This window comes from Panthera tigris, chromosome B2, assembly GCF_018350195.1.
Source record: "Panthera tigris isolate Pti1 chromosome B2, P.tigris_Pti1_mat1.1, whole genome shotgun sequence".
Lineage (NCBI taxonomy): Eukaryota > Metazoa > Chordata > Mammalia > Carnivora > Felidae > Panthera > Panthera tigris.
This window is the reverse complement of record NC_056664.1, coordinates 39,244,065-39,263,243: the sequence shown is the minus strand read 5'-3', so window position 1 is coordinate 39,263,243 and position 19,179 is coordinate 39,244,065. Positions and strand designations below refer to the sequence as shown.

Here is a 19,179-nt window from a genome sequence, read left to right as displayed (position 1 = left end):
AAGATCTCAGACACCAAACCCTCCTCTTATGTCTCTTATTCCAGCAAGCCAGGACTAGAAGCATCTTCCTTTCTAGTTTCATACAAACACTGGTTATTCCTATACCCTGACTGTGTAAGAGAGGAGAACAAACTATCACATAATGACACTCACATACATCTTCTATGGCCAAGGTATTCATACATCTTCCCCGGGTTGGAGATGTTTTTCATCATTTTCTCTGGGAGCTTCTTGAAGTTGTAAGCAGGTAGCATGGATCTTAGATATGTTACCTCATCACAGGACACCAAACCTGGATAAGCAGTTATCATTCTGGCCACAAGGCTCACCTTTGGGCCAATAACTGTGTCAGGGAGACAGTAAAGGATAGAGAATTTTTGGGCCACCTCCTCTACAATCATCCCCTAAGTCACAGAGGTAACAGGCCAATGTCCTATTCTACCTGTATATTCGTGTCTTGCTACTGCCCCAATCACACCGCAGAATACTGGTCCATTGGTGATACTGATGGAAACAAGCCTGGGGATCGGAAAAGCGACAGTGGGTAAGTACAGTTAGAAGCCTCCAAGTCAGGCACTCGATCTGTCACTCCTCAGATCAAGATGTCTAGTTTTAGAGCTCAGAATAGAAAAGGTCAGAGACTGCTGTCCGTCTACATCATATGATGCATACAAAGTACAAAGAAACAAAATAGTCCCCGTACTCAAGGAGTTTTAGTCGGGGAGCTATTATCAGTAGAAAAACTAAATAAAAGTACCTTAGATCTGTTAGATCGTTTATATATGTTTTATATGTTTTTTGAAGTACTTTCAAATTGATTACCTCATCTGATCCTTTGAGGGGTAATTAACAACAAATACGTGAGGTATGCAGGGCAAATACTTTAACCCCATTTGACAAACAAAAACAAAAGCAAAACCCACAACTGAAGGAGCTAATTAACTTTCTTAGAGTTACATAGCAGGAGTCAATACTAGAGTCAGAATGAGAACTCAGGCCTCCTGACTCCTAGACCAATGTTATTTCCTCTATACAATGGTGCCTCAAATAAAACTCCAAAATTAAAAGTAGATCAAAAGGTATCAGTACAGGGTTAATGGATCAAATAATGCTAGAATGTCAGAGTAAAGGAATAATCAGAAGGTCAGGCTGTTGATGGAAGCCTTCCAGAAGCAAACTAGTCTTTGGAATGTATTTTAAAAATGAGTAATATTTTCTTATTCATTCATTCATGCATGCATGCATAGGTTCGTTCATTTAACAAGCACTGACAAGTATGTATAGTACCAAGAACTGGCCTAGGTGTTTAAAATACCTTGCTCTGGAAAAGTTTAGTGTTGGGCAGAGGGAGGGTGGTAGAAATTGAGGGAGGTAAAGAGACAAATTTATAAGTTAGCAAGACAAATACTACATATTAGAGCTCAGTACAGCAAATTAACAGCAAACAGAATGGATGCATTAACTCACACTAGAAAGTTAGAAAAAGCACTCAGAAAGGAGAGGACATGACTGGACGTTTAAACTGAAGTACTGCCAAAGTGGGGCAACAGCATTGCATCCAATGGGGAAAGGCAGAGACTCTGAAAAGCTTGCTGTGTTTGTGCAAAACGAAGCAGTTCAAGATGGCTACAGCACAGACAGTGTGTTGGGAGTAGGGAAAAGTGAAGGGAAAGTGGTCCTCCCTATGCCAGGGATGGGGAAGCACTAGACATATGAATTATTTAAAAGGGGGACATACACTGTTTCAGGTGAAGCAAAGGCTCAAAGGTGGCAAATTCATACAGCAGCAAGGGAATAATCAGATTTTCTTGATGTGAAAATTTCATGTGACAGATAAGATAGGCAGATGGACAAAGGAGGGTACAATGAGGCATAAATTAGTTTCAAGTTCAATCCACATATAAGCCATTTTCGCAGAGGCGTGAAAAGTGGCAACAATGCTAACATTATTGTCTCCTATTCCATCAAAACTCTCCTGCCTTGCTCTAAGGCAGGATTGAAGGCAGGATTGAAGACTCTTACCTGGGCCCATTGCTCAGGGTGGATAAGAGACACCCAAGACAAGAACCAGGCAGCTGACTCTGCTGCCACAGCAAGAATAAGACTAAACATCTGATGTTTCACCATGCTTCCTTGGTCTGCAATGCCCTTTCTTGCTTTCTCCAACTGTTGAACTCCTTCCCTTCTCAAAAGTTGCCTGTATAGTCAAGATTTCTCTGAGACCTCTAGGGAAAACTAACTCTTTCTTCCCAGAGCACTTTGCTGCAGCTCCTATAGCATTTTATTCCTGCACTTACATTTCAGGTTATTAAAGTTAGTTGTTTACTTAGTGAAGGGGGTAGTGTCTTATTTTTCTCTACTTCCATCACAACTAGCACAGTGCCTGGCTCAAGAGTAGTGTTCAATGAATGCTTGTTGAATGAATGAGTTTATGAATGAGGTAAACTCAGCTAATTAACAAGGCTGTGGGAACAAAGCAAGTAATACTTTTCTCACTTGGTCATTTCTTGTATCTTTCTACTGCACTTTAGAATCCCCCCTTGTTCTTCCTGGCAGTCCATATTCCTTCTTCCTTTTTAAAAAGAGATTCTTCACTGATGAAAAATACACTCTTTTTTTTTTATTTTTTTTATTTTTTTTTGAAAAATACACTCTTTATTCAACATATATAGAGATGAATAAAGAGGTGCTGAAAAACTATAATGATGAGATTCTGAGACTCACTCCCTGAATCTCAAAAATACCCTGGAGAAATAGTCACAAGCCAGAAAACAGAAAAGCCTGATCAATCATAGGACTCAGAGAATCCTCTTTCTTCTGTAAACGAACTGAAAACTGAAGGTGTTTCCTCGGTTAGAAAGGGGAATTTAGAAGATGACCCGAGGTGAACAGGGTCATTGAAAAAGGAGACATGGAATGTGGTTCTGGGTCTGGGTGAGGCTGATGTGATGCAGAGAGGCATGAGCAATAGTATTCGCTACTGACGACATCACACAGGCAACCCTGAGGCTACATCTCTACACTTGAATTTCAGGAGAAGGCGGCAAGCTTTAGCATCTTGTTAGTGCAGCATTTCCCAAAATACGCTCCTCAGAACATTCATTCTTCTGGATGTTTATAGGTCTTTCTGGAGAAAAGTGGCCATCAGGTAAATTTGGGAAATGTTGATTAAAACAAAATATAACAAATTTCTTTAAGTCTACCCAGAACCTTTGACGTTAATTTATATTGTGAACCTTTAAGAAGGAAATATACTTTGCGTATCTTCCCAAACATATTTGGCCATGAAAATCTTCTTTTCATGATTTACTAAGGAACTAATGTTACTAAATTAGTAATTATCTTCAAGGAAAAAAACACTGACCTAGGAACCAGCTTTCAGGCTCTGGTATTGTCAAGCTATGTGGCTTACCAACATAACCTCTGGATCTTAGTTTCTGGATTCTTAGTTAAGAAGAGATCATCATCACATGAAATGAACTCTCAGATTCTATCTAGCTCTTAAAATCTACTATATTCTAAAATAAATAAGACTGAAAGCATAAACTAGGCCTAAGAAATGACTATCTCATTCAGGAGTAAGGGCCAAGGGCAGGACTCTTAAAGGCCACAAGCCAATGTAAAATTCAAGAGCACACAAGGACCAGCACTAGAAGCGATGGCCCAGCACACCCATACTATAGAGATAAGTGGGAAGAGGGCCGTAGGAGTATCTGCAGATCCCATCAAGTTTAAAAGAAGTGCCAACACATATCTACCTTGGGCTAAGAGTTTGACTATCTGTGAAGCAACCTATGTATCTTTCTTATTTGTAAAATAAAAAGTTGGGTCAGATAATTTCTAAGTTACTGCTCAGTACTAATATTCTATAAGAATATCATAGATATTATAATGCCTCTACAATGGTATCACATTAGTAATATATACTATGCCTTTTGGAGAGTATTTGCCTTTTATAAGAGGCAGCTGTGAGGTAATGAAAATGACACAAGATTTGAGGACAGAAGGTCTGGGTTTCATTACATGCTCTGCTATATGCTAGAAACTCCTCTTCTGTGGCCTTAGTTTCCTCATGTGTGAAAGAGGGATAAAAAACATTCACACTGGTAGCATATACTAAAGTATCCTACAAATGTTGGAGCACTATACAATTTTTATGCATTTTTGACTCGATGTTAATATTAAAAATAACTTTTCAAATCTATGTATATACCTTCCTCAGAGCTTTCTATTGAAAAAAAAAGTCATCTGAAAAATTCTAATCCACATTGTTATAGTGTGACTAGTGGAAAAATGGAATTTTCTTTACCTTCACTGGGACAAGGCTTTTGTAGAAGGTGGGAGGGGGGTGGATATGGAGGTGGGAGATCAGCTCAGTGAGAATTCCAGAAAATTCAGTGGGACTAATAAGATTGAAAGCCAAGAAGGAGAGCATTAACCAGTAGTGGTCCCTTCCTATCTTGGTAATTGCCCCACAACTTCTCTTCCCACATCCCTCCTCCCTGTAGGTAGGCAGCCTTTGTTCTACATTCCCACCACATACAGATATATTATTTGTATTACACTAATTTGTACATTTGCTTCTTCCTTTGCAGTGTTCTTGAACCTTGCTAGGTATATTCAGTTCCTCCCCCTTTTCCACCCACCCCATTAGATGGCAACTTATCTTCATTTTCCTTGAGTATCTAGTACATAATTCTGTACCTAATGATTTCTTAAGAGATCTTATTTTCTGACTTCCCTTAGCATGCTTCCTCCCTTTTAGGCAGATTCTGGACACTCTCAACTCCTGCTACTTGGTACTCCCTTCTACCCTGGCTGAAGAGCCCCCTGGGGCCCTGCGCCACCTTCCTCCTCACTTGGTCTCAGCAAGCTTCTCCCAGCAGAAGCTGAAGATGCTGAAGGAGCTCTCCAGGGCATGTGCGCACTCATCTGGCTTCTTATCCCCAGGAAGGCCAAAAACACAGAGGAACATGCAGCCCTGGGACAGACGACGAAGAAGGAAAAGAAAAGTTTACCTGGGGAAAGACTACGGCTTGCCACAACTGCACCAACTCCCCGGAATGAAGCCAGAGCCTTTCCCCACTGGTATCTGCTAGGAATGGTGAATTCTACAGGATTCATGAAATGGACACTCAGGGCCACATCAACATGGAGATTAAAAAAAGAAGAAATAAAATCTTGATTTAACTAACTATTCAAAGGACTGAAACTTAAAACACAAGAAAAACTGATGCCCAGAACTTTTCAAAAATTCCATTTCTACTGTATGCCTTGAGCTAAGTCTACCTGCCCATGTTTTATTCACCTATAATGTCCTACATTATGATACTGCTCTTTTCAAGCTCCTTAATTATCAGAAATATCTGATTACATTTACTTTACTAATAGAGGCAGAAAAATATTCTTTTGCTCTGACAAAGATTTTTCAACTAGAGTTGAATGAAAAAGGATATGGAAAGTAATTCTCAGGTACCCTGAAAATGAAATTAACTAGAACTTCCCATTCCTAAACTATTATTAGTTGAACTTTCAATGTCATATAGCTTGTCACAAAAGAAAAAGCAGGGAATCTGACTTACATGTGTGTTATGCGAGATACAAGACTATTATTCCTCCCTCACTTCTAATGCTGATGGGTCAAGTTTCCTTGTACTTACTTTCTCAAACATAAAGATCCGGCTCAGCTGGCCACCCCCTTTCTCTATGACTGTGGAGATGTACAGGGCAGCCTCCTGGATAAGATGACACAAATGCAACACCCATGCTGACTTGTGGAACTCTAGGCTGACCAAAACCATAGTCACGGTACGGAATTCGGATACATACTCCGTAGGCTGCCCTTCATCAATCTGCAAAGACAAAGTGAGTTATCGGGCCTGTATCTTCAACTCTCAGTACCATGTTTAGGCATTTAAATCCTATATTCCACGGTGAGTATGAGAAAAAAAACTTACAGACAAAAAACTTAAAATTCAGGTTTGAGAGGTATAGAAGATGTACCAACCAGTGCACTTGGAATTAAAACTGACTTTAAACCTAATTTACTGATGAAATCTGCCAGGATTTTATGTTTTCTTTACATGAGTTAGTTTGATATGTCCATTCCATTAGTCATTGTATCACTTACTACGGGATTCACATAAATTCTATATACACAGTCAATCAATGCATATTTACCAAGCATATACTCTCTACCCTGTTAATAATGTACTAGCTTCTAGAGGGACAAACTGAAAAACAAATATGGCTTCCACTTTCCAGAACTGAGAAATCTGAAGTGGTAGGACATGTTTTCATAGTAACTGGTACAGACAGGGAAATCTGCTGGCATTACCATGGAGAGCAGGAGATGAACTGGATCAACATGAGAAGGTCATCACATATAAATATACACTTGTTGACATAAACACACACACACAGTCTACACGATGACTTAAGAACTAGAAAATAACCTTTTTCAAAAGGTTTTTCATTATGTGCTTCCGCAGGGTTTGTTCAAGTGCAGAGTCTGGATCCAAATCCAGGGCAGTCCTTAAAGTATCTGAGAAAAGGAAAACAAAATGTCTCCAACCACACGGAAAATTTAACTTTAAACATTTTGGGCTTGGGTAAAAAGGACCAAGTAACTTACCAGCACTTGTCTGGTAATGTGGCAGGTAATCGAGGCACTTGTCAAAATGCTCATCAAAATCAAATGGGTCAATGATCCGCATATCTCTTAACTACAGAAAGGAAACTGCTCAATTATGTGCCCAACCACCAAATGGATCACTGATGCCATTTCCCTTTTTTATCATTTATCTTTCCAACCTTATTGTTCTGCTCTATCTTCCTGGGAGCATATCCCCCACCTCCCTCCAAAACAGTTCCAATGGTCATTGGTTTGGTCAAGCCATATTTGACCACCACCAGAGCACTTCCCTGTGCAGTAGAAGGGCCTTTTCAGGATGTGCAATGGATGGGACCAGCCTCCTACCTTCACAGCTTCATCCTCCCTCATGATTTCCACTTCAAACATGTACTGCTCACAGAGCTTCCAGCAGTTCCAGGACAGGACAATCTCATTTGCCTGAGCCAAACGCTGAGCTAACTGGACATCATCTACATCCTGCCCAACCACCAAGAGGTACTGTCGTTGCTCATCTCCAACAATAACCTGGGAGATCTGACCTGCAGACAGACCTATCCAGAAAAAAAGAGACAAGTGGTGAACAGCCAAACTTAATTGGAAAATCATGAAAAGGATGGGTCTGGAATCCTCACATTGCTCTATGCATCAAGCCAATCTTGTTATTGCAGAAATATTGGGAGAGCTTACCTTCAAAAATATTACCTTGCCCCAGATTTCCTTCTGTCTTAAGCACACTTAGAGATATTCAAACAAGTCCGGGTTGGATGGGGGAAGAAGCAAGAGATCCTAGGTCTCTCAGAGTCTTCTCTTTAAATTGCTTTTGTAATAATCAGTTAGGTCCTGATGGCAGAGACCATATGGTTATGCTCAGAAACTGCTGCCATGGTGACCATACCATCCCTCCTCAATGTGTAATCAGGACTAAGTTAGAAGACAATCAGTATTTTACCAGACTTGGGCTTTGCCATACACTTTTATTCTACCTTCTGTTTTTCTTACCCTAAGGCATTTCTTACTTGCTAATATAGCTGAAAAACTGGTTTGCTTGCCAGGGAAAAAAGGACTATATCCAAGTTAAGTCTGCTCTTAGCTAAGTTATCCAATCTTTTTACTTTCCTTCTTTTCAAAATTTTATTTAAATTCTATAGTTAACATACAGTGAAATATTACCCAGTCTAGGCTAAAATCAAAGGGAAAATAGTTTTAAAATAATAGCAGAGACATATACTTTTGGCCAACATGGCTTAACAGGTCATGAATTTAGCATAATGTCTGGAACAACTAAGAAACTAGAAAAAACACACAAAGCAACACTTTTCAAGATAATGAAGGACAATGATGCCTGAGAGATGGGGAATAAACAAGGTGAGCTTGTTTACCTTACTGCAGCTTACTGCATGGAAGAGTTTCCAGGACATCTCAGGGTGGGGAATCCCAGGTATAACCCAGAAGACTCAAGTTAGGGAAACAGAGCTAAGAGTCTGAGGGCCAAGGTGGCTAGAGTTCACAGGGCATTGTGAGTACTGGAGAGAAGTGTACAGAGAGAGAATTCCAGAGACCTTTACCAGGTCCCCCACAAGTCTTGAGCTGAGTACTAATGAGTGCATCAATGTGAGGAAACTACCTGAAACCAGGGAAAGAACCACCTGAAAAGATTAGAAGGAACAATCCCCAGTATCGCACAGGGCTTGCCTAGTCTCACTGGCCATATTGTCAAACTTAGTAATTCACAGGAGATTAGGTGTAGTACTCAGAGGGGTTTGCCTCAGCAATGGGGCAAAACCAGCCCTAGACTAAACACTGCTCTGGTCCCATTCAACAAAGTTTAAAAACAAAAGAAAAAAAAAATCAAGCTAACCACATCCCAGAATAATGCTCAAGAATATTTATAGAAATATAAAAAAAAAAAAACCCAGCACCCAACAAGGTTAAATTCGCAATGTCTGGCACCCACCCAAAATAACCAGGCATGCAAAGAAAAGGAAAATATGATCCACAATGAGGAGAAAAATCAATCAATCAAGCCCAACCCAGAATAACACAGATGAAAGAATTAGTAAATAAGAAAAGTAAAAGTTATAACTATATTCCATATATTCAGGAATCTAGAAAAAAGACTAAACAAGTCTACTAGAGACACTGCAAAAAAAAAAAAAAAAGTCTATACACTTGAAAATACAGCAATAGAAACTATCCAAAATGAAACACAGGGAGAAAAACGAGAGAAACAATGAATACAAAATCAGTGAGTTATAGGACAATTTCAAGCAATCAAATATGTGTGTAACTGGACAGAGGAGGAAGAAGAGAGAACAAATTATTTGGAGAAATAATTGTAGAATATTTTCTAAATTTGATAAAAACCAAAACTGTATACATCCAAAAATCTCAATGAGCCACAAGCACAAGAAAAATGAAGAAAACTATACCAAGGGACATCATAACCATATTACTTAAAACCAACTGTAAAGAAAAAAAAATCGTAAGAGAAACCAGAGGGGAGAAAAAGACATTATATACAAAGAAACAAAGATAAAGATGAAAGCATATTTCTTATTGGAAATGCTGCAAGCTAGAAGATAGTAGAACAACAATTTTAACATAATAGAAAAAAATACCCAGCAACCTAGAATTCCATACCCACTTTCAAAAACCGAGGTGAAATAAAGATTTTTTTTTTTAGACATACAAGAGCTGACCCATCTCTTGCAAACCCATACTATGAGAAATGTTAAAAGTGTTCTTCAAACAGACAATAAGTGTTAACAAAGACATGGACAAATTGGGACTCTCATACATTGCTGGTGATAAAGTAAAACGGTGCAATCACTTTGGAAAAAAGATTAGCAATTTCTTAAAAACTTAGACCTATATCTACCATATGACCTAGCCCTTTCACTTCTACATAGTATATTTACCCAAGAGAAATAAATGCATATGTCTACTCAAAGACTTGTACACAAATGTTCATAGTAGCTTTATTTGTAATTGCCAAAAACTGAAAACCCAATTGTCCATCAAAAAGTGAATGGAGAGATTTCAGGAAGATGGCGGCTTAGGAGGACACTGGGCTCACCGTGCATCCTGCTGATCACTTAGATTCCACCTACACCTGCCTGACTAACCCAGAAAACCACCAGAAGACTAGCAGAACGGAGTCTCCGGAGCCAAGCGCAGACGAGAGGCCCACGGAAGAGGGTAGGAAGGGCGGTGAGACGGTGCGCGCTGCACGGACTGGCGGGAGGGAGCCGGGGCGGCCCCCCGGCCAAGCAGAGTCCCCGAGTCTGGCTGGCAAAAGCGGAGGGGCCGGACGGAGTGTGTTCCGACAGCAAGCGCGACTTAGCATCTGGGAGGTCATAAGTGAACAGCTCTGCTCGGAAAGCGGGAAGGCTGGAGGACAAAGGGAGGGAGAGTTGCTGAGCCCCAGGAGGACAGAGCTCAGTTTGGCGGGGAACAAAGGCACTTGCCAGCGCCATCTCCCTCGCCCATCCCCCAGCCAAAATCCCAAAGGGAACCAGTCTCTGCCAGGGAACTTGCTTGCTCCGAGCAAACACCCAACGCTGTGCTGCGGAGCCAACCCTCCGGCAGCCGGTCTGACTCCCTCCCGCTGCCACAGGGCCCCTCCTGAAGTGGATCACCTAAGGAGAAACGAGCTAAGCCTGCCCCTCCTGCCCCCGTGCACCTTGCCTACCCACCCCAGCTAATACGCCAGATCCCCAGCACCACAAGCCCAGCAGTGTGCAAGTAGCCCAGACGGGCCACGCCACCCCACAGTGAATCCCGCCCCTAGGAGAGGGGAAGAGAAGGCACACACCAGTCTGACTGTGGCCCCAGCGGTGGGCTGGGGGCAGACATCAGGACTGACTGCGGCCCTGCCCACCAACTCCAGTTATACACCACAGCACAGGGGAAGTGCCCTGCAGGTCCGCACCACTCCAGGGACTATCCAAAATGACCAAACGGAAGAATTCCCCTCAAAAGAAACTACAGGAAATAACAACAGCCAATGAGCTGATCAAAAAGGATTTAAATAATATAACAGAAAGTGAATTTAGAATAATAGTCATAAAATTAATCGCTGGGCTTCAAAACAGTATAGAGGACAGCAGAGAATCTCTTGCTACAGAGATCAAGGGACTCAGGAACAGTCACGAGGAGCTGAAAAGCGCTTTAAACAAAATGCAAAATAAAATGGAAACGACGATGGCTCGGACTGAAGAGGCAGAGGAGAGAATAGGTGAACTAGAAGATAAAGTTATGGAAAAAGAGGAAGCTGAGAAAAAAAGATAAAAAAATCCAGGAGTATGAGGGGAAAATTAGAGAACTAAGTGATACACTAAAAAGAAATAATATACGCATAATTGGTATCCCAGAGGAAGAGAGAGGGAAAGGTGCTGAAGGTGTACTTGAAGAAATAATAGCTGAGAACTTCCCTGAACTGGGGAAGGAAAAAGGCATTGAAATCCAAGAGGCACAGAGAACTCCCTTCAGACGTAACTTGAATCGATCTTCTGCAGGACATATCATAGTGAAACTGGCAAAATACAAGGATAAAGAGAAAATTCTGAAAGCAGCAAGGGATAAACGTGCCCTAACTTATAAAGGGAGACCTATAAGACCCGTGAATGATCTCTCTTTTGAAACTTGGCAGGCCAGAAAGGATTGGCACGAGATCTTCAATGTATTGAACAGAAAAAATATGCAGCCGAGAATCCTTTATCCAGCAAGTCTGTCATTTAGAATAGAAGGAGAGATAAAGGTCTTCCCAAACAAACAAAAACTGAAAGAATTTGTCACCACTAAACCAGCCCTACAAGAGATCCTAAGGGGGATCCTGTGAGACAAAGTACCAGAGACATCGCTACAAGCATAAAACATACAGACCTCACAATGACTCTAAACCCGTATCTTTCTATAATAACACTGAATGTAAATGGATTAAATGCGCCAACCAAAAGACATAGGGTATCAGAATGGATAAAAAAACAAGACCCATCTATTTGCTGTCTACAAGAGACTCATTTTAGATCTGAGGACACCTTTAGATTGAGAGTGAGGGGATGGAGAACTATTTATCATGCTACTGGAAGCCAAAAGAAAGCTGGAGTAGCCATACTTATATCAGACAAACTAGACTTTAAATTAAAGGCGCCCGGGTGGCTTGGTCGGTTAAGCGTCCGACTTCGGCTCAGGTCATGATCTCACCGTCCGTGAGTTCGAGCCTCGCGTCGGGCTCTGTGCTGACAGCTCAGAGCCTGGAGCCTGTTTCAGATTCTGTGTCTCCCTCTCTCTCTGCCCCTCCCCTGTTCATGCTCTGTCTCTCTCTGTCTCAAAAAAAAAAAAAAAAATAAAAAATAAAAAATAAAAAAAAAAGGCTGTAACAAGAGATGAAGAAGGACATTATATAATAATTACAGGGTCTATCCATCAGGAAGAGCTAACAATTACAAATGTCTATGCGCTGAATACCGGAGCCCCCAAATATATAAAACAATTACTCACAAACATAAGCAACCTTATTGATAAGAATGTGGTAATTGCAGGGGACTTTAGCACTCCACTTACAGAAATGGATAGATCATCTAGACACACGGTCAATAAAGAAACAAGGGCCCTGAATGATACATTGGATCGGAAGGACTTGACAGATATATTTAGAACTCTGCATCCCAAAGCAACAGAATATACTTTCTTCTCGAGTGCACATGGAACATTCTCCAAGATAGGTCATATACTGGGTCACAAAACAGCCCTTCATAAGTATACAAGAATTGAAATTATACCATGCATACTTTCAGACCACAAGGCTATGAAGCTTGAAATCAACCACAGGGAAAAGTCTGGAAAACCTCCCAAAGCTTGGAGGTTAAAGAACACCCTACTAAAGAATGAGTGGGTCAACCAGGCAATTAGAGAAGAAATTAAAAAATATATGGAAACAAATGAAAATGAAAATGAAAATACAACAATCCAAACGCTTTGGGACGCAGCGAAGGCAGTCCTGAGAGGAAAATACATTGCAATCCAGGCCTATCTCAAGAAACAAGAAAAATCCCAAATACAAAATCTAACAGCACACCTAAAGGAAATAGAAGCAGAACAGCAAAGGCAGCCTAAACCCAGCAGAAGAAGAGAAATAATAAAGATCAGAGCAGAAATAAACAATATAGAATCTAAAAAAACTGTAGAGCAGATCAATGAAACCAAGAGTTGGTTTTTTGAAAAAATAAACAAAATTGACAAACCTCTAGCCAGGCTTCTCAAAAAGAAAAGGGAGATGACCCAAATAGATAAAATCATGAATGAAAATGGAATTATTACAACCAATCCCTCAGAGATACAAACAATTATCAGGGAATACTATGAAAAATTATATGCCAACAAATTGGACAACCTGGAAGAAATGGATAAATTCCTAAACACCACACTCTTCCAAAACTCAATCAGGAGGAAATAGAAAGCTTGAACAGACCCATAACCAGCGAAGAAATTGAATCGGTTATCAAAAATCTCCCAACAAATAAGAGTCCAGGACCAGATGGCTTCCCAGGGGAGTTCTACCAGACGTTTAAAGCAGAGATAATACCTATCCTTCTCAAGCTATTCCAAGAAATAGAAAGGGAAGGAAAACTTCCAGACTCATTCTATGAAGCCAGTATTACTTTGATTCCTAAACCAGACAGATACCCAGTAAAAAAAGAGAACTACAGGCCAATATCCCTGATGAATATGGATGCAAAAATTCTCAATAAGATACTAGCAAATCGAATTCAACAGCATATAAAAAGAATTACTCACCATGATCAAGTGGGATTCATTCCTGGGATGCAGGGCTGGTTCAACATTCACAAATCAATCAACGTGATACACCACATTAATAAAAGAAAAGAAAAGAACCATATGATCCTGTCAATCGATGCAGAAAAGGCCTTTGACAAAATCCAGCACCCTTTCTTAATAAAAACGCTTGAGAAAGTCGGGATAGAAGGAACATACTTAAAGATCATAAAAGCCATTTATGAAAAGCCCACAGCTAATATCCTCCTCAATGGGGAAAAACTGAGAGCTTTTTCCCTGAGATCAGGAACACGACAGGGATGCCCATTCTCACCGTTGTTGTTTAACATAGTGTTGGAAGTTCTAGCATCAGCAATCAGACAACAAAAGGAAATCAAAGGCATCCAAATTGGCAAAGATGAAGTCAAGCTTTCGCTTTTTGCAGATGACATGATATTATACATGGAAAATCTGATAGACTCCACCAAAAGTCTGCTAGAACTGATACATGAATTCAGCAAAATTGCAGGATACAAAATCAATGTACAGAAATCAGTTGCATTCTTATACACTAACAATGAAGCAACAAAAAGACAAAGAAACTGATCCCATTCACAATTGCACCAAGAAGCATAAAATACCTAGGAATAAATCTAACCAAAGATGTAAAAGATCTGTATGCTGAAAACTATAGAAAGCTTATGAAGGTAATTGAAGAAGATATAAAGAAATGGAAAGACATTCCCTGCTCATGGATTGGAAGAATAAATATTGTCAAAATGTCAATACTACCCAAAGCTATCTACACATTCAATGCAATCCCAATCAAAATTGCACCAGCATTCTTCTCGAAACTAGAACAAGCAATTCTAAAATTCATATGGAACCACAAAAGGCCCCGAATAGCCAAAGTAATTTTGAAGAAGAAGACCAAAGCAGGAGGCATCACAATCCCAGACTTTAGCCTCTACTACAAAGCTGTCATCATCAAGACAGCATGGTATTGGCACAAAAACAGACACATAGACCAATGGAATAGAATAGAAGCCCCAGAACTAGACCCACAAACATATGGCCAACTAATCTTTGACAAAGCAGGAAAGAACATCCAATGGAAAAAAGACAGTCTCTTTAACAAATGTTGCTGGGAGAACTGGACAACAACATGCAGAAGGTTGAAACTAGACCACTTTCTCACACCATTCACAAAAATAAACTCAAAATGGATAAAGGACCTGAATGTGAGACAGGAAACCATCAAAACCCTAGAGGAGAAAGCAGGAAAAGACCTCTCTGACCTCAGCCGTAGCAATCTCTTACTCGACACATCCCCAAAGGCAAGGGAATTAAAAGCAAAAATGAATTACTGGGACCTTATGAAGACTTCTGCACAGCAAAGGAAACAACCAACAAAACTAAAAGGCAACAAATGGAATGGGAAAAGATATTTGCAAATGACATATCGGACAAAGGGCTAGTATCCAAAATCTATAAAGAGCTCACCAAACTCCACACCCGAAAAACAAATAACCCAGTGAAGAAATGGGCAGAAAACATGAATAGACACTTCTCTAAAGAAGACATCCGGATGGCCAACAGGCACATGAAAAGATGCTCAACGTCGCTCCTTATCAGGAAAATACAAATCAAAACCCACTCAGACATCATCTCACGCCAGTCAGAGTGGCCAAAATGAACAAATCAGGAGACTATAGATGCTAGAGAGGATGTGGAGAAACGGGAACCCTCTTGCACTGTTGGTAGGAATGCAAACTGGTGCAGCCACTCTGGAAAACAGTGTGGAGGTTCCTCAGAAAATTAAAAATAGACCTACCCTATGACCCAGCAATAGCACTGCTAGGAATTTACCCAAGGGATACAGTACTGATGCATAGGGGCACTTGTACCCCAATGTTTATAGCAGCACTCTCAACAATAGCCAAATTATGGAAAGAGCCTAAATGTCCATCAACTGATGAATGGATAAAGAAATTGTGGTTTATATACACAATGGAGTACTACATGGCAATGAGAAAGAACGAAATATGGCCCTTTGTAGCAACGTGGATGGAACTGGAGAGTGTGATGCTAAGTGAAATAAGCCATACAGAGAAAGACAGATACCATAGGTTTTCACTCTTATGTGGATCCTGAGAAACTTAACAGAGACCCATGGGGGAGGGGAAGGAAAAAAAAAAAGTGAGGTTAGAGTGGGAGAGAGCCAAAGCATAAGAGACTCTTAAAAACTGAGAACAAACTGAGGGTTGATGGGGGGGGGGGGGGGGGTGGGAGGAGGGAGGGAAGGGTAGGTGATGGGCGTTGAAGAGGACATCTTTTGGAATGAGCACTGGGTGTTGTATGGAAACCAATTTGACAATAAATTTCATATATTAAAAAAAAAGGGGAAAAGAAATTTTAGTGAGTGATGGATATGTACATTATCTTGATTGCAGTGCTGGCTTCAAAAGTGTACAAATGTTATTTATGTACAGTTTCAATTATGAGTTATCCATCAACAAAACAAAAAAACAACAAAAAAATGCTACAACAGGAAAGATGCCATATAATTCAGAATAGAATTCTTCAGACTCCTCCTCAAATTGTAAATGAATAGGTCAAAGCAACTTTTGCCCTTCATTCAGAAACCCCTTAATGTTTCTGGACTTCTGTGAAGGAGCATTGTGTATAGAGCTCCCCCTCCAGTCCTGGCTCTGTCATTGATGAAATTTTTGTCTCTGTGTGCAGCTTTTTAATCTTTATCGTATTATAGTTTTGATTATGTAATACAATAACATAGTTCAAAAATCAGACTATGGAAACAATATACCTTAAAAATTCTTGATTCTGACTTCTGGGGAAGATGGTGGAGTAGGAGGATCCTAAACTCAACTTATCCCAAACATACAACTAGATAATACTCGCATCAGGGCAAACAACCCAGGAAAGGACCCAAAGAGTGGCCAAAACAAACCCCACAACTAAATGTACAGAAGATGCCACATTGAAAAGGGTAGTCAGGGTGGAGACCTGATGGGAACCTAAACCCATGGGTGTGACCATTGGAGGGAGGGAGCTGTGGGCAAGAAGAGGGGCAAGAAGCACACTGGGGAGGAGCCTACAGGGGGAAGAAAAATCCCTACAGCATTCGGCTTTGAAAATCAGAGGGGCTGAATTTCATGAGTGCTTATAACGGGTGGGACTTTAAAAATAAGTGGGCGTGGCTCTGAGAGAGCTCAGCTAGTGATAGGAAACTGAGCCCCTGCCCTGAAAGAGACAGCACAGCAAATAACGTGTGCAGATACAGCTTGGAAGCAGCAGTTTGAAAGGCACCTGGGGCTTATGGGAGGGAGAGTTAGTTATTAATCTCAGAGTTTGCTGAGGGACTTCTCCAGAAACAAAGGAGCTGGCAGGAGCCATTTCCCTTCTGAACCCTTCATCATAAATACACAGCCAGCTGTGAGAACCAGTGTAGTGACAGCACTTACTACCTAACATGCTTACACTGCACCCCACCCCCTCTAGCCAGACAGACCTGCCTCAGTCCTGGTGCTGTGGATCCGCTTGCCCAGAAAACCCAGGCAATCCTCGCCAACAATGCATCTCCTGACCTCCCATGGAGGACGCACACACCCTGTTAAAACTGCATACCCTGCCTTTGTGTGCTGTCCAGAGGACCCAGACCAACTGGCCTCCGCAGAAGCTGTGTGCGCCCTGTAGAGGAGAACCAGTGCCACCTAGTTAAAGGTGCACATCCTGCCCGCTACTTTCAAGAGCAAGAGATGTAGCTGACTTTCCTAACCCACAGAAACAGACACAGATAGGCAAAATGAGGGGACAGAGGAATATGTCACAAATGAAAGAACAGGACAAAATCACAGCAAGAGACCTAAGTGAAATGGATATAAGTAACATGGCTGACAGAGAATTTAAAGTAATGGTCATAAAGACACTGACTGGACTCAAGAAAAGAGTGGAGAACATCAGTGAGACCCTAAGGAAGAAGTAACAAACAAAAAAGAACCAATCAGAGATGAAAAACACAACAGATGAAATTAAAAATAAACTTGATAGAAGAGCAGGCTGGAAGAAGCAGGGGAGCAAATCAGTTAACTAGAAGACAGAGGAATAGAAAGTAATCAAGCTGAAAAAATGAGAGAACAAAGAATTATGCAAACTGAGAATAGACATAAGGGAACTCAGTGATGCCATCAGGTGTAATAACATCAAGTGTAATAGGGATTCCAGGAAAAGAGACAGAAAAGGGAGCAGAAAATTTATTTGAAGAAACAGTAGCTGAAAACTTCCCTAATCTGGGTAAGGAAACAGATACCTAGATCCAGGAGGTACAGATCCCCCAACAAAATCAGCCAAAGTTATTTAGACAGTTAGATAGGAATCACAATGCCAGGAGGCACAGAGATCCCCCAACAAAATCAACCAAAGTTAGACAGTAATCAAAATGCCAAAAAGTAATGATAAAGAAAAAAAATTAAGCAGCAAGAGGAAAGAAGACACTTACATACAAGGGAAATTTCCCCCATAAGACTATCAGTGGTTTTTTTCAGCAGAAACTTTGCAAGTCAAAAGGGAACGGCATGATATATTCAAAGTGCTGAAAGGGAAAAATCTAAAGCTAAGAATACTCTATCCAGCAAGGCTAGCATTGAGAATAGGAGAGATAAACCGTTTATCAGACAAACAAGAACTAAAGGAGTTCTGACCACTAAATCAGCCCTACAAGAAATATTAAAGGGGACTCTTTGAGTGGAAAGACCATAAGTGAGAGTATGAAAAAGACGAAACACAAAAGTGGTAAACATAAGTATTTCTTTTTTTTTTTTTTTAAATGTTTATTTTTGAGACAGAGAGAGACAGAGCATGAACGGGGGAGGGTCAGAGAGAGAGGGAGACACAGAATCCGAAGCAGGTTCCAGGCTCCAAGCTGTCAGCACAGAGCCTGACGCGGGGCTCGAACTCACGGACTGCAAGATCATGACCTGAGCCGAAGTTGGCCGCTTAACCGACTGAGCCACCCAGGCGCCCCAAACATAAGTATTTCTGTAAAAACAAAACAAAACGTTCACAAAATAAAAGGATGTAAAATATGATACCATATACCTAAAACATGGAGGGGAGAGGAGTAAAGAATAGGTTCGAACTTAAGTGACCATCAACTTAATATAGACTGCTGTATGAAGAGGTTATATACAAACCTGATGGTAGCCATAAATCAAAAACCACAAATAGATATGCAAAGAATAAAGAGACAGGAATCCAAGTATATCACTAAAGAAAACCAGCAAAGTATGAAAGAGAGACAGACAGGAAAGGACCAGAGAAAAACTACAAAAATGACAACAAGTAACAAAATGGCAATAACTACATATCTAACAATAATTACTTTAAATACAATCATTTACAATCAGAAGACATAGGATGACAGAGTGGATAAAAAACCAAGACACTCATTTCAGACCAAAAGATACCTGCAGATTGAAAGTGAGGGGATGGAGAAATATATATCATGTAAATGCATGACAAAAGAAAGCTGGAGTAGCAATACTTGTATCACACAAAATAGACATAAAACAAAGACTGTAACATGAGACAAAGAAGGACACTATATAATAATAAAGGGACAATCCAATCAGAAGATACAACAATTGTAAATATTTATGCACATAACATGAAAGCACCCAAATACATAAAATAATTAGTAACAAAAAGAAAAGAACTAATCAATAATAATACAATAGTAGGAGACTTTA

The 19,179-nt window shown here is 40.4% G+C and overlaps 1 protein-coding gene across 8 annotated transcripts in view; it reads right to left on the bottom strand.

Annotated features, from left to right (window-relative positions):
• Positions 1–19,179, bottom strand: part of LOC102963294 (adenylate cyclase type 10-like) — a 56,181-nt gene that overhangs the window by 26,786 nt on the left and 10,216 nt on the right. For 7 of the 8 annotated variants that reach the window (XM_007085330.3, XM_042986314.1, XM_042986312.1 and 4 more), the window contains exons 5-11: positions 6,980–7,185; positions 6,635–6,725; positions 6,456–6,544; positions 5,661–5,852; positions 4,860–4,981; positions 443–519; positions 154–343 (exon numbers count right to left, since the gene is read on the bottom strand). In XM_007085330.3, coding sequence (XP_007085392.2) covers positions 154–343; positions 443–519; positions 4,860–4,981; positions 5,661–5,852; positions 6,456–6,544; positions 6,635–6,725; positions 6,980–7,185 — 967 coding nt within the window. The remainder of the gene's footprint in view (positions 1–153; positions 344–442; positions 520–4,859; positions 4,982–5,660; positions 5,853–6,455; positions 6,545–6,634; positions 6,726–6,979; positions 7,186–19,179) is intronic. The other variant, XM_042986309.1, reaches the window with a different exon arrangement.